This window comes from Cervus elaphus, chromosome 31, assembly GCF_910594005.1.
Source record: "Cervus elaphus chromosome 31, mCerEla1.1, whole genome shotgun sequence".
Lineage (NCBI taxonomy): Eukaryota > Metazoa > Chordata > Mammalia > Artiodactyla > Cervidae > Cervus > Cervus elaphus.
Window position 1 is genome coordinate 48,842,501 of NC_057845.1, and position 22,875 is coordinate 48,865,375.

Sequence of the window (22,875 nt, forward strand, 5' to 3'; positions counted from 1 at the left end):
AAATGAGACAGGCCGTCTCAATCTTTATGATTCAAATCTATAAATGGGCACCTTCTGCAATGATCTTAGGTGTAACCTGCTATAATTAATACATCTATAAACAACTCATGTATAAACGAAAACTCCAACAAAAACTCATGCTCTAATAATAATGATCTTAAAGAGACAAAAGATTAATACTAAAAATGGGTTTAGAAAACTCAATACTCGAAGCACTTTATTTCAAAACAGTAAGACATGAGGACTATTTTATGACCTAACCAATTAGTGCTGGATGCTAATCTGTTTGGATTCCCAGAAACTCCACTTCTATATTAAATCACTAAAAAGAACAAAATAAAGAAAGAAACAAATGCTTCTTGAGCAAGATTTCCAAGCATTTTTCAGGCTACAGAACGACCACTGCAGCTTTTCTGTTTTATAAACAGACTTCAATTTAGTTTTGTAAAAAATTGCCAAAGGAGCTCTCTTTAACTATCAATAAATAACAAATCTGCCACTTGAAAGACATCATTCATCAACCTTCTTTGTGGGAGTATTGTTATTATGAAACTGAAAACAGGCATTCTTTCTTGAGTGCTTCTGGATTTTAATTATCAAATTTGAATGTCACCGGATATTTACTGAAAGGAAAACATCAATTTTAATAAGCTGCCTTAAGACTGAAAAACATAAAAGGTGTTCAACCGTAAAGCCAAGTTCTCTTGAGCCTTGTGAGTTGGCTTTACTGTCTTATGATACAATGGTTATTACTCAGAAATTTAATCAACTGCAAGTAAAAATCCTCCATTTTTAAAATCAAAATACCATGAGTATATAATATATATTTTGGCCTGGAAGGAATTTAAATAAATTGCAATGAAATGTTTAATACTTAATAAACCAGGTGTTATAGACTGAATGGTGTTAATAGAGGGCTGGGGAAAAAACGTAAATAAATACCAAATAAATGGGTTAAATGTAAACATTTTGGTTAAAACTTAAAAAGAGTGGGCACTGGATCCAGCTTTAAATTTGAGTATATGGATAGCAGAATAATTTGTATTATTTTGCATTCTGAAAATATATCCCAAAGAGGAAACTGCTGAAGAAACCCCTTTCTCTTTTGACTTGTATGAAAATCAACAAATAAACTACTTTGTATCCAGTTAGCAAAAGCAGCATGGATGTAGAGTTGGTCATAGAATCCTTAACAGTCAAAGATTCTGCGAGCTCTGACCTGCCCACTCTAACAGACTCCTTTTGTTTAACTTTGAAAGATTTGTCTAAATAACTTTCTTGTGGCCTCTATGTTCATAGCATAGTAAAGAAAAAAGTCCCTTCATGTCCAAACTTTAGGAAAGTATATGTCATGTCTCTCAGATGCTTGAAATATGAATGAAAGCATTCTTATCAAGACTAAACAAACTATTCATTGATGATAAATTAATCTCAGGAAGATGCTCACTTTTTCTAGAGAAAATTCCATTTCCTACTTGGCAGACACATTTGGACTGATTACTATTTTCCTCTGTATCCAAATTACATATCATCATTTTAAAATATCACAAATTAATCTTTTCCTTCCTCTGCTCTGACACTGAAAAGGAAAACATGCCTAGAATGCAGACACATGTAAAAAATTAAATAGCAATGGAGTATGTTTATATTAAAATATTTATGTTCAAAAATCTATCCACAACGTCTGTTGACTTATTTAGAAATCATATTTTTCTACTTGCAACTTGTCCCTTGTTCTCTTGAAATGCAAAAGAATTGAAATTTTCACCATTAATTTAAAAAAAAAGGAAATAGATAAGGTCAATATTTAAAATAAAAAATTGTTTTCTTAAAGGAGTATAAACCATTCCTTCTCGTGCATCATTAAACAATAGATATTTCATGAAACAAATGGAATGCATTTAATACCGCACAAATTATTTACAGAAGACATAACTTTCCTAAGATTAACTCTCCTGCAAATGATTACTGTAATAACAAAAAATAGCATTGTTTACTAGAAACTACTATTGGATTCGAAAATATACTAAAGAGACTAATGGAGCAACAGGGACATTTAGTTTGAAACAAACCACAGCCTCATTTTTTGATGCTGAAATGTCTGAACCAACAAATACTGTGACTGTCCAAAAAACAATAAAAGACTGAAAAACACATACTGCAGTCAGGAAAGCAACCAAGGTGATAGAGAACATGGGAGGAGAAATGCCATCAGACCACGAGGTCCCCGCACTTCCCCCTCACGTCCTCACAATGCACGGGGCTGCCCAGGAGAAAGTGGGGAACCTGATGAGGGATTACAAGCCAGGCCACTGACCTGTGAGGTCCAGCAATAATTAAAACTACTACACAGAACACAAAGGTCAATATCTTTATATGGTGAGATGGAAAACCCATGAGTACTGCGAACATGTACTCCTGTTTATACCAATTTAAACATTTCAGTGAATACACCATCTTTGGCCAAAGCAAAGCTGTCACACAGTGCTATGAGGAAGGCAAGCGGGTCGGTTTGCAGCTCTGTAATTTTCTTGTTGCCCTTATTCTTGGGGCTGTTGTTGTAGCTGATGTTGTTTTGATTCAACTTATCTTTACTGTATCAGTTTCAAAATGTTCTTAGTACACTATTTCATGAATTACAACACAGGCATAAACATCAAGCACAGTGCTTTGTGGTTCTTTAAGGAGAAAGGCACTTTATTAATGGAGCAGGCTATACATTTTTCTTTGCTCAGCCAAGTGGTCAACAGAGAAAAAGATTTTTGCCTAATGCTCCTGCATGAATTTTAAACAAAGGCTAGCATTCTCTAGAATTAATTTTTTAAAGTCAAAATACATTTTAAAAAAATCTTTTTTTGGAATGACTATTATTATACTAGCTATGCACGCTATGATTTGTTTTCTACAACACTTGTACATGTAGAATGGCCCAGGGGCTTTCACATGGTAGTAATAATAAGACAACATCTATGTATTAGTCTTTGGCATGAATTTTTTTAGAGCCTTTATTTTCTTCTCAGATAGGCTATCAAACGCAGAGCTATTTTTCCATCTCAGCTGACTCCTGGTTTTGTTTCAGCGGCTGCAAACCAGCGTGTAGGAGGGAAAAATGGGTTGTAGCACTCTAGGCCGCTGAAGCAGTTCTAAAACATGGAAAATCTGATCACCATCACGCCATCACCTCCGGGTGTTCTACAAAAACAGTGCCCAACACCAGGGTGTGAAGACCAGGTGATTAATACACAACTTTTTATATGAGAGAGAAACTTTTTTTTCTATTAAAATGATCAGCTGATGAAACGGCCGGGCACACCATGGAAGAGAGGCGTCTCCTGTCAGTTTCACAACTGTCACCTGTAGCTAGCCTGTAACTACCTTCACACCCACTTTGACTTTTGCCACAAAAACTTAAGAAACGTGTTGTAAAGTCTCTCCTCCGCTCTGTGCTTGAAACTATAAATCATCCCTTCTCTACATGACCCTAACTCCTACTCCACACTTGCAAACACTGCGTGCCAGGGACCGTGAATTATTCTCCCCAGAAATACCAGTTAAGGATGGTGTAGACATTGCTCAAGAAGCACCAACTCAGTGTGAGGTTCAAATGTTTGGGGAGTGGGGATATGGGGGAAAAGTGATTCTAGAGCAGAAAGAGGTTTACTATAAAACTCAAGTGAGGCATGCAGGCTGCCTCTACCAGAAAGCATTATTCCACCCACTCTCAAAGCAAGAGGCTTGTACTATGAGCTCTTAATATCTATGTCCATGGCAAATAAAGGTATTTAATTTCCACCTCTCAGCCTCTACACAGGGAATACACTGCATGCCGTTTGCTATATCTATTTATTTTTCTATTTGTTATTATATTTATCACGTTTATGTGAAACTGTCTTAAAAATTCAGGCTGCTCATATTTAAGCAATCAATTAAAGCACAGCTGGTTCAAAACTGATGACTGATTTTTTCCCCACTAATCCCTACATTTAAAAGAAATCTACAAAGAAGTTTATTTTTGATACAACAGGAACATTAAAATAAACATTCATATGTATTCATTCAGCACAATTTTCTTCAATAAAGTACAGAATCTCTCAGGGAAATGCTGGTTTAGTCAGTGAACTCCAAATTACTATTTCTACCGTAACTGTCCTTCATTTTTAGCTTAAAAATACTTATGTCCCTAGTGACATTATTTACAAAATAAAAATATATATTGCTCAGAGAATTTATAATATTCCCAGTAATCAGTATATCATACATGTTAGGTAAGAGTCATAATACTAAACAGAATACTCAAATGCCTAACAACCATGAGAAGACTCTAAGTCTCTTTCAAATCCTGCAGAGTAAAACGCCCCAGAGCTCCAAGTACAAGGGCATGCTTAAGCCCAGCTAACATCTGAAAAACTAAGGGAATACAGAATGAATTGTTTAAAAATATATTCATACTAAAAGAAACACAAATAAAAAATCTGTATCTTGTTACAGTGTACCAAGGACAGTACATCATTATGAATTATGATCAGACATTTACCAAATGTAAGCTTTGCATAAACAGTGGCCATCGAACATTATCAGGAAATGGAACACGGATGAAAGAAAAATCCAATTAGAAATATGCTACACCAGCACAGAAGCTAGTAAGCTTAGAGTTGAATTTCAAACAGTGACAAAATTTACTTGGACACTTAAAACACAGAATTTACAGAGTTGCCTCAATATGATCACTTAACATTATGCAATCTGTTGTCATCTATGGAAATCTATACACGATCAATCAAAATTTATAAAATTTCACCATGATATGCCCACACATAAAAAGCCAAAAAAATCAAAACTTATGTATGACTGGTAATTATGACACATCTCCTGAGTTAAAAAATATTTCAAGTTTCTAAAAATGATATAAAGTGAAATAAAGCTAACCCCATTAAATATTACTACATCCAATTAAAACACTATATCCACTTGAATTCCTAGATCCTAGAAGTTATACACTTTCTCACTGACCTGATAACCTCAAAAAGTAAAATTTCATGGATTGCACTGCTAGGTTAAGAATTTCAGGGCTACCAAATCTGAGTAAGATGTAGAAAGATATTTCTAAAACAACTTAGTTTTATTAGATCAATGGCAAAACTACAAGGTAAAAATAGTTTTAAACACAAACATGTGCTTTTCCATAACCTTGGACCATTCTTGGAAAGTCTATAAGAAACCAATGCTATGATAGTTCTCTTCCTTACTTCCCGAACCCTGTAGCAATTCAAATTCCCATTAACAGGCCTGGAGAGAGTCTCAGAGCTTGAAGCTAAAAGCCAACTAACTGGAAGATTCACCACCCTCAAGATGTGTAAACTGTGGTCCAAGAATATTAAGTGATGAGCCCACAGTTACATAATTGGTTAGACTCCTATGATTATCTTAGGATTCGTCACTAATTTAGAGAGCAAATTATAAATAAGTAAACATTCCTGCCATTTTACCTTTGGCAGAGGGTTTTCCTACATTTAAATTTGATGGTTTTACTCACTCCGGGTATTTGTTTGGATGGTATTTACAACTTCAGTGTCTATGTACATAGATAACTGAATTTTCTGTTATACAATCTTATATTTCATTAGACTAAAGGAGGCAACTGTTTCTGACCTGTAACAGAGATTTCTTAGAAGTTTTTCCAACATCTAAGGAAACTAAAATCCAAAGACATTAAGAGTTTTAAACTAAAATTCACCTCAACTACATTAAGACATTATATACTTTAATTAGTATTTGTTTTACAGTCTGGAAATAGATGATCACTATCAGGGAATATTCTAGATATAAATGTCCCAGAAATGGAAAACTCTATTATTTTTTCTATTCACCTAAAGACAGATCATGAAATTTAATGTTGAAATAGCCCAACAACAAACTTTAATGAAGAAATCTCCAAGTCAAAAATTCTGGCTATCAAATGAGGATTCAGTTGATATTACTTCAGGCATCAACACTCTGGCTTCTCGCTTAACAAAGAACAGGAATTGAAGTTATATCTGCCACTCATATCTAGCACACCCACACATCCAATCAAGACTCTGTCCTAAAGACACGATCCAATACCAAACACTGGCTGAGTGGAGCACAGAAACTCTTCACTGCTGGTGGGAATGTACACTGTACAGCCACTTTGCCAAACAATCTGGAAACTTCCTACAAAACTGCACATAGGCTTATCATAATATCAAGTAATTATGCTCCTAAGTATTTGCCCAAATGAGCTGAAATTGAAATTTATGTCCACACAAAATCCTACACATCAGTATTTATAGCTGCTTTATACATAACTGCCAACACTAGGAAGCAACCAAGATCTCCTTCAATAGATGAGTGAATTAAACAAACTGTACTACATCCACATAAGAGAATATCTCTCAGTAATAAAAAGAAATCAACTATCAAGCTATGAAAAGACACTGGGTAACCTGAAATACACACTGTTAGGTAAAAGAAGCCAGTGTAAAAATGTTACATATTACATGATTTCAACTATTATGCCACTCGGAATAAAGCAATACAATAGAGACGGTAAAAAGATGACGGCTGCCATGGCTTCCAGAGGTGTGAAGGCAGGCGGGTAAGGGAACAGTGAACAGGTCAGGCCCGGGGCATTTCTAGAGCAGAGAAACTATTCTACATGATACCACAGAGATGGACACATGACCTTACTATACAATTGTGGAAATTCATAGAACCATGCAACACTATGAACTTTAGTTAATAATCCTGTTATCAACATCAGTTCGTCAGTATAACAAAAGTACCATACTTGGATACTGTATGAACATCAGTTCATCAGTATAATAAAAATACCATACTTGGATACTGTACCAACATCAGTTCGTCAGTATAACAAAAGTACCACACTCAGCAAGCTGTTAGGAAGAAACTGGCACTCGGGGGACGGAGGTAAAGGGAACTCTACTTTCTGAACAACTTGTCTGCAAACTAAAACTTCTCTGAAAAATAATGCCTATTCAGAAAAATAAGAACACCGCCTCATGAACTAGCTACTGACACGGATAATTTTGTGCAAACCTGTAAAACTACAAGGTTTAAATAATGTGAGAAGCGAAGACACAAATGCAACATTTCCCTTCAAACACACACATGGCGACATTTATCCTAACCGTGAAACAAAAACCAACATCGACTGACACTAAGAAAATAAAATCTGAAATATTCTTACCTGTCCTGCGACTGCTCTTCATACATCCTCTCCTTGCCTTCTTTAAAGAGCCTTATTGCCCTTTTTGACTTTTTCATTAGACTATCAATGTAGATTTTAAAATATTCATTCTCACTGAGTTGGGCAAGTTTCTGGTTGTCATCATATTTACTCAATATAAGTCTCAAATGCTGATATGTATCAGGTAAAATATCAAGTATGTATGGTGGGCTATTTTTCAACTGGAGTTTGGGGTTTTGGCACAGTCTGACCTAAAAGAAACAAGGACAGAAATAAGACATTTTCATGTTAGCTGCAGCACTTTCTTCCACAGAAAAACTGAAAAATTATCAAGCTGTGTACCATTTCTTTGTTTTCCATAATACAAATTTTGACTTTAAAACTATAATCACCAATCTACAAAGAATTAAATTCCCATCTGTTCTCACAACAAAATCCTATTTTCTTTAGCTCTCATTCAGCTTCTCTGGCAGACCTTTACTTTCAACCCCAACGTTTTCAACCTCTCTTCAATATCCCACTGTTCACAGCTTAACAGACCCCCAACGTGCCAGTCACTGTACATCACTAACAGCCTCTGCACAGGCCTCATCTGCTGGCTGTCTGAATGTCTCACATCCAGACATTATTTTCCCAACTAAAGCTATTTAATAGATTTTATGTTTTGACATACTGTTCCCAGACACTGAGGAGACTTAAAACAGGTACCATTTTAATAACTGAATTATTAAGTAGTAACGGGTGTTAGGTCAGAACAAGTCTTTTCCACCTCTTCACATTACATCCCAGGCTTAGAAACACCTGTTACATGACGGTTCAGTCATTCCATCAGGTGTCACCCCACCACGGGGGCATTCAGGGCTGCGTGCAGAACTGAAAATACCTTCTGTTAGAACAAAAAAAGGCTGTAATTCTACTACCACATTCACTGGTACACATTCATGTGACTTAGTCAAGAGTAAATTAACCCATCTCGTTCTTACCCCTCCCACCACAGTATAAAGAGCCATCCAATTAAACATTCAAATGTAATCATTGGGAATTGAACGAGTGTGTACATAAAGATGCCCGCTTTAACAAAAGGCAAAATGCACACCTACAGGCAGATTTACTGAGAATCTCGTGAACCGTAAGCTTGAGGGTCCCTCAGGTCCTTGGCCCCCTTCTAAAGCTTTCATCATAAATCTTTCTGCAAGGTTTTCAAGAGCAAGATGTTTTAAACACAACTGGCTAAGATTTCTGTCTTTTTCCCAGTGTGACATCCCTTCTGCCAAACCAAGCCTTCTATTGAGTGGCACTGAAGTGGTGGGGACATGTCTGGAGTCTGGCTAATGCAAATTTGGGTTGAAGATACATTTAGTTAGACTTTAATAGGAAGTGAATGTAAAGAACACAGTTACTTCTGAAACTAGTTAAATCACTGCCAGCAGCTGTGATAAAAGAATGGCTTCAGGAACATTTCAAGTGTCTGTGATGCTGACCAGCCCAGCACAGGAGCAGAAAGGTCATGTTCAAATTCCCTGGTAGCCGGGCCTGGTGGCATATGTGAGCAAAGTAAGAGACTCAAAGCATAAAGTGGGCAGAGCCTAGATTATTTCTCTGATGTCTGTGGACTTAACTTTTTTTAAATGTATAACTTGTGACTTTTTATTGTTCTAAAAAGTTACACTGTCATACCCAATTTTGTACTTTTTTTGGTCTTTAAAAGGACCACTCTACATTTCAGGTTCCACAAAACATGGATGCAGTTTTGGGTACTCATAAAAGTGCTGGGACTAAATGTAAAAGAGTTGAACAATAATATTTTCAAGATCTACAAACACAATGAATCAAGGAAACAACAAATGAAAACAGCTCTCTTAAACTTACTTCCTCAATTGCTTTCTTTGAGAAATAACCATATCATCTTTTGTGAGGAGAAAAATCTGACTCAAACTATAAAGCATCAGCCCCTAAGACAAACATTTCTCACATTAACAATGGGCATTTTATCTCTCTCCTTTTTGTATACAGTGCCTAAAATCATTATCCAGCGTATCAGTCATCTCAGTCACTCAGCCGTGTCCGACTCTGTGAGACCCCATGGACTGCAGCACGCCAGCGTCCCCTGTTCATCACCAACTTCTGTAGCTTGTTCAAACTCATGTCCATCAAGTCGGTGATGCCATCCCACTATCTCATCCTCCATCATCCCCTTCTCCAGCATAGAGTACAGAATAAATGGATGTATAGATGGTTGGTTGATTTGATTCTGAAATTCTTTATACACATTTTTACACACAAATATTACTTTCTCATTTTCATGACTGAATTATACATAATTGTTTTTTTTCCCCCCTAAAGATTGACGAAGTCTCAAATATATCAATGACTTAACAAATCCTGGTTAAATCAAGAACGTGTCTCAATTCTTAAAACTAAAAGATAGTATCACAAATATACACAAATTTCATAAGTATCACCAACATCCTACAACAGGTAATTTAACTTTAGCAACATAAAACTTGGTACAACATGTCACCAGACTGATAAATTATTAACCTGCAGTTAGGGGACCAGGTAGTTTTAAATTCATTTCCTCTAACTGGTGAATTTTTTAACTGATAAATAAAAAAATTCTCTCAGGTATTTTTTCCAGACATTACAAATTACTGTAGTTTAATAGATTCTTTTAAACATTACAAATTTTTAATTTCCTATTCGCTACCTGAACGTATTTCTCATTTGCTTTATTTAAACTGTAATTCCATCTGAGAATTGATTGCTTTATTCAGTAAAATTGTTTGAATAACTAGTATATACCAGGTACTGAGCTCGGTGCCAGGAAATTATAGATGACTAGAGCATACTTCCTGCCTTAAGGAGTCTGGCAGAACAGACCTAGTTCTCTATAATTAACTTAGGAGCAATGTAATTCTTGCTCTAAGGGATCTTAGTAAAGATCCTGTCCAATCCATTCATTTTCAGATAAAGAAACTAAGAACCACAAAGATTAAGGGACTATTAAAAAATCATTAATCCAACACAAGAGTCTGCATCTTATGAATCTCAGGCTGGTCTTCTTTTTAACTATATCACAATTTAATTAGAATTGGGCATATAATTAATGATCCCTGGCTAAACTCATTTACATTTTTATTTTATTCCATTTGTGAATTTACATGAACTTCAGGACCCATCTGTTAATTCTACAATCGCTGTTGCATCAGGCATTGTTTCCGGCCCCAGGGAATACAGCAAGGAATAAATCAAAGACCTGTCCTCAAGGAGTTTTCTATTGGAAAAAAATCGGTGGCTTGAAAAAGAACGACAGGAAAACGGGAGCGCTGTAAGGGAGGAGGGTACAAAGTGCTGAAGGGGGAATGAAGCAGACAGGTCCATGCGGCAGGACCCCGAAAGGCACACCTACGTTTGCAGAAGGAATATTCCAGGCAAAGGGATGTGCAGACGCTTGAGAGGCCCCGGAGAGCAGGGTGTGTGAAAGGGAGTCAATGCAATCACTAAAAGGTGGACGCGAGGAAGCCCGTGCTGAGTGGAATGAGGAGCTCTGAAATAGGCTGGAGTCAGTTCAGCCCTTGTGGGCCACACGGTTTTCTAAATCTGCACTTGGGCAAGCGCAACATAAAATGCTCAACTACTACTGTATGCCGCTGAGTGTGCAGTTCATCAGCTGGATTAGTATTAAACTCTGTGATTTATGACAGCTCCTGCAGAAAACGAATAACCTTACGCCAGGATACTTCTCCTAAGCAGGTCAAATTCAATTCAACTCAATGAACATTTACTGAGTGCCCGCCATGTGCAAGGAACTGCGAAAGCCAGGGAGAGAAAAATGCTTTTGTAACAACAGTAACAACAGTATTTTAAGGAGAAAAATCAAGCTCACCACAAGGTTCAAGTTCAGATTCAAATAACTTAGATGTCTTCTAGAACTAAGTTGCTCCCTAGAATGACAGCGGGTCCCAACACAGAACTTTCACAGAGAACGAATCTTCAGCCATATCACACAATGATGGACTTTCAAGGCACCAACCGGTACCTGGAAGGATGGTTCATTCCTCTCTGCTTTTGAACCGAAAGGTCCAACATTCAGTGTCGGAAGTGGGCTAAAAATTCCATTATAGTCAGTGACTCAAAGAGTTTTAAAGAAGACTTTGGAGATCACCAAGACCAACTCCTTCCTTGTGACATGACGAGACTTAAACACAGAAATGGAACTTAGTGGAGTTTACTGCTCAGAACCCCGCTTTCTGAACTTACAAGTGAGGCACTTTCTCCTTAAAGGCAGACAGCTGCCTGATGTAATTCTTGAAATGTGTTTAAAGATTTTTAAGTAGACCTCTCTGTATATGTCTATACATTTTATATATATTATACACACTGTGTATTTCAATAAATACATGAATATGTATTCAGATAAATAAAATATATATTCAAACATATCAATGCTAAGGCACAAATGCAAACACAGGAGTTACTAGTGCCATAAGAATTCTCAAAGCTGTTAATTATTTTTGGAACATTCTCGCATTTAAACAGTTTCCTGACTGTGCCTTAATTAAAATTTCTAGCCAAAAGGTAACAAAGAAGTATTAGGTCAGCTAACATATTTCCTGCAAACAAGATTCAAACCAGCCCCTGATATCTATGAAAGAAACTTTACTGAAGCAAATGGAAACTTCAACAGTAAGGAACTGGGTGCATACCACAGCAGACGTTCATTATAAAACACACCTCGCTCCATGGAGCTCTCGGGTGTATTAAATCAAGTATTACACCTTCAAAGTGAAATATCCCATTTTTCAAAGACAGTATGGGAAGTCTGAAAGAAATCCTTATTTGTGCTTCCCAAGTAACTAACTGCTCTAAGAGATTCCTTATTGCAGTTACTTTAAAGTATGTTGTTAGGATAAAAAGTATCCATGAGTTCTTTGGATTCTTTACATTATATTTCAGCAAATCACCACTAAGTATATAGAAGTATAAGAACCTGTACAGCATAAAATGTAAAAAATATAAAAATAAAACAGAACTCTTTCTACACAGAGTATCAACTGGGCAAAACCAGAAGGTTAGCATATAACTGGTTATGAATCTGGAAGTTACTCATAGTAGGATCTGGGGAAACCACCAATTTTTTTTATGGTTTTCAAAGTTTTCTTTAGAAGACTAACATATTAAAAAGCACCATTAAATAATTGCCTAGGTGTATTCAGAAGTCAATTATGTATGCATTTGTTCACTATCCTTTCATATGAGAATGGAACTTCTTAAGGGTGAAGGGCATATCTGTGTCACTGGTCTATTTGCATCACGTAATATAGGATCCTGCATATAGCAGGTGTAAAATAAAGATCTCAATGGAGGGAAGTAGGAAGATATGGTGGCTCAGACGGTCAAAGCATCTGCCTACAACACAGGAGACCCAGGTTCAATCCCTGGGTCAGGAAGATCCTCTGGAGAAGGAAATGGCAACCCACTCCAGTACTCTTGCCTGGAAAATCCCATGGACAGAGGAGCGTGGTAGGCTACAGTCCATGGGGTCGCAAAGACTCAGACACGACTGACCGACTTCACTTTCTTTCTTTCTTTTCTTTTCTTTCTCAGAAGTAATATTACAAAAGGAATATCCCCATCTATATTGAATAAATCTGCCGACATGAGTACAAAGCTTGGAGAAGAACTTGACCATTACAAATACGGGTTGAAGGTCCTTTTGATTTATTTCTTGTGTAAAGAGGAAGAGCCATAATGCTTGAATCTTCATACCAAGAGCACAAGTCATACGTGCTTAAATCTTCATACCATGGACACAGGCCTGAGAATCAATCAGACCTGGGATCCAGCCCTTGCATTTACTAGCTTTACAACCTTGGGCCAGTTTCTTCTTCAGGAAACCATGGAAACTTCTAAGGATGTTACAAAGTCTCAGAGGAAGAAAAGTAAGGTGCTCAACACAACACTTGACACAGAGTGGGCCCTGGCAACTTTTCAGGATTTCTTCCCCTTCCATATCATACCACAATACAGCAGGAGCACTGCAGGTTTTGCAAAGGTAGAATTAGACCAGGGGCACTGGCCACCTTGTTGGGGATCTTTAAGAGCTGTTTCATTTAGTTCATGTGTGTGTAGGCATGTGCACACGCAGTCATGTCCGACTCTCTGCCATCCTATGGACTGTAGCCCGCCAGGCTCCTCTGTCCACGGGATTTTCCAGGCAAGACGACAGGGGTGGGGTGTCATTTCTTCCTCCAGGGGGAATCTTTCTGGTCCTGGGGTTGAACCCACATCTCCCACATTTGCAGGTGGATTCTTTACCGCTGAGCCACGGCTGAAGCCCATAATTAGTTCCTAAAGTTTGCTATACTACCTGAAACCCTTTACAAAGTCTCCTGCTTTGGGCAGAACAGCGGCAAATAAGACAGGTCACTACTCCTCACGTGGAATCAGTACCTCGGTACTCAGCTGGTCTGGAATCTTTTGAAAGGTAGAATACTTAAGTAGTATTTTTGTAATCCCTATTGAAAAACAGTGTGAGCTTAACAATTATTTAAATATTAATGTGTTAAACAGCTAAAAATGTAGTCAGATATTTTCCAAATGTTTCTTTAATGACCAGGAGAAAATCAGAATCTTACAAATAAATTTGTAAAAATCTTAAATATGTGCCCAAGCAGAGTAGACACAAACAATACTGTGGTGTCATTTAAGTTGCAACATGTTTTAAGGTGATCTTAATATAAAGGTTCAGGATTAATTTCCACTTCAGTTTTTTTACTTACATACGCAGTTAACTGCTAGAAAACTAGCTTAAACTAGCTTAAAAAAACTAGCTTATATATTGTTTAATTTATAATATGCAATTTGAAAACATGGTTTAAATATTACAAATATGAGTTAAAACACTTCCTGACAACTCTAAGAAAAATTTACAAATTCCTCCATAACTTCGCTGTATATTGCCTCACTTCCCTCTTATCTACACAGAAATTAGTTATCTACCAAGGATTACCCTTCTACTTGTTCTGAGCCTTTCCTTCCCACACTGTAATCCACAATACTACTTTATCAATTACTTTTTCTTCCATCTTAAATCACTCCCCACCTATATTCCTTCCCCTCAATTCTATGAACCTCTACAATAGCACCCACACACACAAGGCTATGCTCTGCTCAAATCCTCAAGCTAGCATAACTTTCTTTCTTTACGCTAGTTGTCCCAGTTCTAGAACAATTTTCCTGAATTCACATACTGAATTTAATCTAGCCGTCACTTCAATCTACCTGTCACTGATGTGACACAGAAAGATAAACAAGGGCCTTGACTCAAGAAATGCAATGATTTCTTAAATTTTCGTTCGGCTTGGATTTGTCCATTTGAGCTTATTAGGGTTCTTAGATGTTGAAACTACTTCCTTATAAAGTTCTCTCTACCCAAGAAATCAATATGCTCTCATTCCTTTCCTATCTGTTCTTTGTAGGATTCTCTTTCCTTCACCACCATCTAATTATAGATACACAACCGATACAGCCAAAAATTCCAATCTCTGACTTTTTCTCCCTAGCTCTCACCTTCTAGTCTGCCTTCCAAATCTCTTGTTGTTCTACAGCTTGAAATGCCACCTCTATGGTCTTATCTACCAAACACACATCTCTAGTTTTAATTTCTCTCTTTAACTGCATATGCAATTTTCTGACTTCAAGATGGATTTCACTCTGGCATGTCAAACTCAACATGGCCAAAAAACAAACATCATGCACCAGGCCCCAAGCTTCCTCTTTTTCTTCGTATGTTCCTTATCTCATTAAGGGCATCACTGCTTTTAGAGTCAACTAAGCTGAAAACCTCAAGAGCCACTTTCACTTCAACTTCTCCTTCATCCTCTGTCTCTGAAGGGTCACCAGGACCTTAGGTTTTACTCCAAAATGTCTCCCACATTTGAACCAACACTTGCTATATCTACTGTCAATTTTCCAGCTCAACCCTTCATTATTTCTTACCCAGTCTGTTTTAATTTCTCTTGATCATTATCTCTACCTTTAAAGGGTTTTTTCCCCCTCTTAATTCATCCTTTCTAGAGTCAAAAGAGTAACTGACCGACACAGCCTTGACATTCTCTCACTCTGCTCAAACATTTCAATGGTTCTCTGCCTACGAAATAAGTCCAAATTCCTTGACAAAACACTCAAAGCCTCTTTAACCTTCTCTAACTTTCCTTCCCTCACTCAGTCATCTCCCTTGACCCATCATTCCTTCCACCTCACTGGAATCCAAAACATCCTCTAAAGAACAGCTAGATAATACTTCCAGCTATACCACACCACACTGCCTACACCAACTTTCCACGCCAGCAAACTATGTTCACATCCTACGTTACAGCACTTTGCTGTTCATTCAGTCATGACAGACCCTTTGCACTCCCGTGGACTGCAGCACACCAGGCTTCCCTGTCCTTCACCATCTCCTGGACCTTGCTCAAACTCATGTCCATTGAGTAGATGATGCCATCCTTATTTACACCGTATTACTGCACTTACTGTATCTTCCAGGATAACATGGTTATTTATGATTACCTATCCTTCCATACTTGGCATGTAATAAATGAATGATGAAATCACTAATAGCATAGAAAGCAAATCTGAAAGAAAGAAGTTGATTCAAAATCTGAATGGTTAAAATTTTACAGGAGTTAAATGATTACTAACTAATGAAGCCTTCTATTAAAGGTATGCTCTAAATCACAAGGATAAACCCAGGGAACTCTTGGGAAGATTCCTTCACATCTTTTACTTTATCTGAAAGTTTTTATGTAGAAGGGACAGGAAGCAAACCTTGGGATCACTTCATTTATCTATGCACAAATTCAAAAATCTAACTCAGTACTAAACAAAATAACCCAGGTATGTATTATGTTATCCTCTATCCAAGTCTATTTGGGTCCATGATCCTGCTAATAGAGAACAACCTCACTGAGGAAAATGAAATATGTGAAGAATAATTCAAATAAATGTTATTCCCTATTCCAAAGGCCCAAGGACGGTGATATTCTCAAACCCATCAAACACAAACAACTGGCATCTGAAAATAAAGTTTTAGTCTACGTGCAATATTTTTCAGAGGTATGAGTAATTTAACTTAGAAAAGAATACTGACTATTTTTTAACAGCTGCATGTATTTTAAGACATTTTGACTGAAAAGCTTTCAAATATATTATAGCTGAAATGAGATTACAAAGACAGAGAATAAATTAAATTCCAAGCTTGAAAATGTACTAAATGCACTGAGGACAAAAGGCAGGAAAAGGCTGTTTGGCATCATCACTTTTTAAATGCTTTTAAAACTCTGTCAGTAATATAATTTCAAATAAATGACAAGGACAGCGAGACAGAAACATAGGCAGGTACTCAACTTGCTTTGCTCTTTGGCATCAATTAATTATTTTTTAATTTCCTGAACATCCATGTATGCTCAGTACATTTAGTATTTATTAGATGGAAAATTGTTTCTTCCACTTTCCATCACCTGGCTAAGACGCTTGTGAAAACCATACTCAGGAACCTCACATTAATAAATCATCACTCCTACATACTGATTAGCAATCATTTCCTTACCCTCACCACAGCATTTTCAACGAGAATACAATAATGCCTTTCCTAAAGGCAGTGGCCAGCAGAACCCAGACAGACAACAGTCTGAGCAGTGGCCAGAAAAACAAGGCAGATATTCTTGAGCCTGCTCCCACTGTACTTTGTATAGGTCTGTGTTACAGACCTCTCCATATGACGTGGCAATTACCCACCTACATGCCTGGCTCTGATGATGGTCTTGGAGCTTCCTTGACAGGTCTAGAGCAGATTTATACCTTGTCTAGCTTTGCATCTCCAGGTAACAAGGACTTCATAGAAACACAGTAGGTCCTCAATAAATGTTTAAGAACCTCTATCGCTGTGAGAGTTTTGGAACAGACTCCACATTTCAGGTGTATACGAACCTCACTGTATACTCATGACTAACAGTTCTGTCTCTGTATCAGAGAGGCATCCACTGATCTGAACAGTTTGGGATCAGCTATTGACTTACACTGACACATGGAGCTAAGACCAGAAAATATATCTAAAATAAATGAGATGCTTTGGGATATGTTACTATTTTTTTCCTCAATAAATGTACTATGTTAAGTTTGTGCCACTGATGTTTTCTTTCAAACCACTTTACATCTTACAAGGAACACAACTGAGCAATTACTCCCTCCTAATCTCAGGGACCTTGCATAGAAAGCTTGCCCTCTGAAAACATAACAGCTAGCTAGAACTGGAATCTCAGTTGACCGTTTTAAATTTTAGAGGCCAGGGAATGGTGTAACTACACACTTACTAGGTTTTTCCCCTACAGTCTAAGACTGCTTCATAAGCCCTGTGAGATAAGTTATTTTACTTTGTAGGCAGCTGAGACATACTGTACTTGGAGCTTGTTTACAAATTGACACTTCTAAGATTTGACCTTGTTGAAGAGGTTTTATAAGGAAAAATGCTGAATTTTTTCTGTAGAACCCTGTCTTCTACATAACTACCAGTTAGATTTGAAAGTTACTATTCTGTTATTCACAAGCTAGACTCCAGCTATGGCAGTTATTTTACAAAACTGTTAGGCAATGTGTCAAGGGATTACCTTTTGGACTAATAATAAAGTTCCTGATGTAATCACCAGGACAGTGTTCATAATATGAACCACTTCCTACACCACTGACAAGCAGGAAAGATAAACACATGTGGGGGAATTCTTCTACACTATACAATTAAATAAAATATTTTTCCAATTAGTAACTATCAGTGCTTTTTTATTACTGTGAGATAGAGTAGCAATAAACGTACTGGACTTTCATAATGATTTACATGGTTTCCCTCCACAAAGCCCACAAATGCATACATAAACAAACACAACAATTTTCAGCTTTGACAGATAATGAAGACAAATAGAGAAAGCCACACAATGCACCTTTGCCAACACCTGTGCCCACATTCCACTAAGTAGAGACTTCAGGTGATACATTTCCTCTTGAGTCAAGATTCTCAATTGGAGAGGCTAAACGCAAACCCACAAAAGGGTTAATAAACAATGGCAGAAGCCATTTTTTTTTTACCATAACCCATAAGCCATCTATTTTACTATAATCCATGATGAAATAATTAAAAGAGGAAAAAACTTAGGTCAACAATTACACACACCAAAATTACATACACATTTTTTAATGTTTCAAAAATAATGACTCTATTAACCATAGTTTACCACTTCCTCATACAGATCTTTTTCATTTGACGTTCTAATATTTACTCACAATTGTACAAACTCTGATCACTCAAAGAAGAGAGTGGGGAGACAGAAGACCTCCCCGGTAGAACCTGACCCATTTTTGCCCACTCATATAACAGATAAGTTAAAAAAAAACCTTGACTCTCCTTCTTGTATGCCCAACTAGTGATACAAGCATGAGTGACCTTAAATTGCTTACTCCTCAGAAAAGCAAAGACAGCTAGTATTGTGCCTGCCAAATATACACAATTTTTCCAACTGCATGCTCCTCATTCTTAAGTATCCAATGTTAAAATGAAAACCTGACCTCAAGCAGCAAGTTGCAATGTTCTGACACTATGACATCATTCTGTCTGAAGTACTTTAAAATCACAATTTGAATAATTGGCAGAAGCTTAAATAGGTCACACTGAAGCCCAAAACTAAGGATATTTATCTGACAAAAATATTCTGGCTCTGCCTTTAGTGCCACCAGCCACAGAAGGCCAGGCCTATCGTTCATCTACCCATCTGTGCTTTTCATAAGGATAAACAAAAATAAAGTAAATCTTATCCCCTTCCAGTATTGCTACCACCACCAACAGTGGCTTTTTGTGGCAAATATTTGAACAGTTACGAAAAAAGTAAAGGTAACTGCTTTACTTTTTACTCTTCATAATATGACTTCATGAAGGCTTTAGCACACAGCTACAAAGAAATATTTTTTTTAAACTCCCATTTCTGCAGGTATAGAGATATCAAGAGCCCTGCATCAATTAATTTTATAATTAGCCCCAAATATCTATCAAATAAAACTATAAAGGGCTACAAACACTTACCAATATGTAGCTTACAGTACTACTGATGCAAAAGCAAAACGATTAATTTTGCACAGCAGCAAGCTACATCTTAGGCTTCCCTGGTGGCTGAGTGGTAAAGAACACACCTGCCAATCCAAGAGACAGGGGTTCGATCCCTGGGTCGGGCAGATCCCCTGGAGGAGGAAATGGCAACTCACTCCAGTATTCTTGCCTGGGAAATTCCAGGGACAGAGGAGCCTGGTGAGCTACAGTCCATATGGTCATGACTGAGCCACTAAACAAGCTACATCTTAATCATATTTATTTCATAATCTGACTTAGTAAGACAGGACAGTGACAGCTACAGTCTTCTCAGCAGACCTCTGTAAAGTACCAGGTGCCTAGACTTGTCTGGGTACTGACATCCAGCACCATTTCTTCTGGTAACTTGTAGTTCATCTGAAAGCAACATGCAAAACCACAGAGGTTTCTGATACTCTCAGTCCCACCACCTCCATCATAAATTTTCCTTTCACAATAAACAAAGTGCAATCGAAAAGGTTTCCTGTTTCAAAATGGAATAGATGAAACAAACTGTGACTCTACCATTAACAACAACCAAAAAGTTCCTTAATGAAGATGAATTCTCAAAGATGAAAATGGAAACTCTCAAATACTGCTTCCTCGCTTAAAGACTAATATGGTTCTTTCCCCAGTTATCATTCTCAGCATCACACACTGTGGATGTCATGAGTAGTCCCACAGACTTTTCTTAAATTACTTGTGTGCACTCTTTTGTTATCTAAGAGCAACACAACCTTACATAAGACAGAACAAACACTTCCAAACGATTCTATGCCACGCACCAACAAAGACCAGCCAACAGTAAAAGCTTTGCATATCTGAGTCATATAGAGGAACTTTGAACCTTGAAGAGTAGGACAAAAGGTAAAAAAAAAAAAAAAGTCTTGGCTCTGAATCCAACTTTTCAAAACACCCAGAGCAGATATAAGAAACACGGTCAATCTGAATCAAAAGATTGTTGCCATACCAATAATTATTACTAAATGACAGTACAACAAAACTGGAGAAACCACATCCAGGGTCAACCCTGCTGTTGTTCAGACACAGTCAGACAGAACTTACCACTTTGTCCATGAGTTTCCAAGTTTTCTCCACAGTCCTGCGATCTGCTGCGGCTTGCTTAGGGGGTCCAACTGCATCTTGAATAGCATCAATAATACCCAAAATTCGTCCTTTTCGGGGGTTTCCTCCTCGACCACCAGGGTTTCTGCCATTCATAGAATTTGCCATTTGGAATCTTAGCTCTTTGAAAGGAAAAAAAAAAAGTTAGTCGGTCATGAAAATACTTATGCAACAGCAAACAAGTTAACTTGTACCCACTACATCCTCCTCCATCAGTGAGAACAAAATCCAGGGTCCCAGATTCCACTTTTCAATAGCGTGTGACTTTTTCACTCTCAATCTTTACACACAACACACAGGTTTAGGAGCAATGACCTTAGATCTGTTTTGGGAACACTAAGTTAAAGAAGCATCATTCTCACGTGGCAAGGAGTGAAGGCTTGATTAATACACAACTCACAACGACAGTTAACAAAAACTTAAGATTTCCTCTAACTATGTAAGAACACATCGGTTTCCCCCCGTCCCTGACTTAACCCCAATTCAAAAGGCCAGAACTGAAGCCCCTAGAAAACATTCTGGGAGCCTCACTCAAAAACCGCACTTGCACTGTGTGATTTCGCTAAGTTATACAAAACATAAAGATTATTCTACAGGAGCAGAAAGGGCACGGCTGTTGTCAACAAAGGCTGAGGACTTGGATTTTCCCGGCTAAAACCAAGTTCGGACTCACGAACACACGAGCACACAGTTCTTCAAACAACGCGGCTGAGGAGTTGTTCCCAAGTTAAGAGCCAAACGAACCAACACAAATAGATCCATTTTAAAAGAGAGTGAGAACCTGGCAAGAGCGGGCACAGAAAGGAGAGAGAGTTCACTTCTTAGGCTTCCTGCGTTTCATCTCATCCAAGGCGGGTGGGGGTAGGGGGTCCGAAGCTTTGTCTCGGGACAGCGGTGCCTCCCGGCTCAGGCTCCTCCCCTGCCCGTCCCGGACCACAGCTTGGCGGTGGGGGGAGGCGGACAGAGAAAGGACCAAGAACCCCTCCCGCTCCGGCACCCGCAGCCCCGCGCGTCCGGGGCGCTCCGCGTTCGGCTCCCCGGAGGACGCTCCTCCCCGGGTTGTCTGCGATCCCAGCCCCCTGGCTCTCCTGACTCCCTACTCCTCCTTCCCCGGCCCAGCCCGGGTCCCGGCTTTAAATACCCCCTCTTCAAAGTGTGACGGCGGCGGCGACAGCAGCTGGAAACCGGGGCTGTCCCCTCTTCCTCCGAGGCCCGTGTCGGGCTGCCCCAAGCCCCTTGGGCGGAAAGCTGCGCGGAGCCTCCCCGGCACCCCCTTCCCTCCGGCCGTCTGGGCGCCGTAGAGACACGCGGGTGCGCGGGTCCGACTCGACGCGCGCGAGCCCAGGGTGCGTGGGTAGCTCCGGCAGGGTGTGTGTAATCACCGTAAAAGCCCCGCTCCCGGGGAAGGAGCGACCCGGAGACGCCGGCCACCGATGTGGGGGAACGCAACAATTACCGTCAAAACCAATCCACGCCCGCTCTCCCCTCCCGCCCGACTCTCAGGGAGGCCGCGGGGCGCCGCAGCAGCACTAGCCGGAGGAGGAGACCACTCGCTGGCCACCCCACCCCTGTCGGATACACACAGAGGGAGCCCGGCGCGGGGCGGGGCAGGGGGCGGGGCCGCCCGGGGCTGGGCCAATCCAGCGCCCCCGTGCCCTACCCGACAGCGGGCGGCGCCAATGGGCGGGAGGCGCCCGTCCTCCTCGCACTACCACCCGCTCCACGTCTCCCACAGTACACAATGGCCCCAGAGGAAGGCCCTCTCGCCACACGTCCCACATGGAGAGGGACTCGGAGACACATGAGGGGACTGGATCCACCCGAGGACGAAAGTGCAAAAGGAAATGGAAGAAAAGATGCAAGGCACCAGGGAATTAACCAATAAGGAGTGGGCGGGTGGGCGTGAGCGTCGGGAAACGGAGCCAAAGCGGACTCTGGCTAGAAGGCGGGACTTCCTGCTTCGCTCACCTTCCTAGTCTTTTGTTTCATAGCAACGGAGTAGTGGCTGAGAGGGTGTTGCTTCTTTACTCTGGGCGGATTCGAGGCTGAAGAATTCATCTCCTTAGGGCTGCCAAACTTCTACCCAGGACAGCAGCCAGACGGGTCTAAAGCACGGCTTCTTGTGGACTAGCAAAAAACAGCACACAGTCTTTCAGCTTCTAAGATGAAGTATAAGCCTCTCACAGAATAGACTAGGGTTGACACCTGATTGCCAACCAAAACTTCCTTAATTTCTGAGCGTGTTTCCCTTTTCCTTTTAGTTCCAGAGGAATTGCTGATCAGGTTGATGAAAAAGTAAACAATTGACAACGCAGGCCAAATTGTCTCTACTAACCACACGCCAGGGAAG

The 22,875-nt window shown here is 39.2% G+C and overlaps 1 protein-coding gene across 9 annotated transcripts in view; it reads right to left on the bottom strand.

The window, feature by feature from the left end:
• Positions 1-22,116, bottom strand: part of CBLB (Cbl proto-oncogene B) — a 218,548-nt gene extending 196,432 nt beyond the window's left edge. For 2 of the 9 annotated variants that reach the window (XM_043893008.1, XM_043893007.1), the window contains exons 1-3: positions 21,667-22,087; positions 20,466-20,647; positions 7,229-7,479 (exon numbers count right to left, since the gene is read on the bottom strand). In XM_043893008.1, coding sequence (XP_043748943.1) covers positions 7,229-7,479; positions 20,466-20,633 — 419 coding nt within the window. In that variant the 5' untranslated portion in view covers positions 20,634-20,647; positions 21,667-22,087. Of the gene's footprint in view, positions 1-7,228; positions 7,480-20,465; positions 20,648-21,306; positions 21,646-21,666 lie in introns of those variants that run through there. The other 7 variants (XM_043893011.1, XM_043893010.1, XM_043893003.1 and 4 more) reach the window with 6 other exon arrangements.
• Between the last annotated feature and the right edge of the window lie 759 nt (positions 22,117-22,875).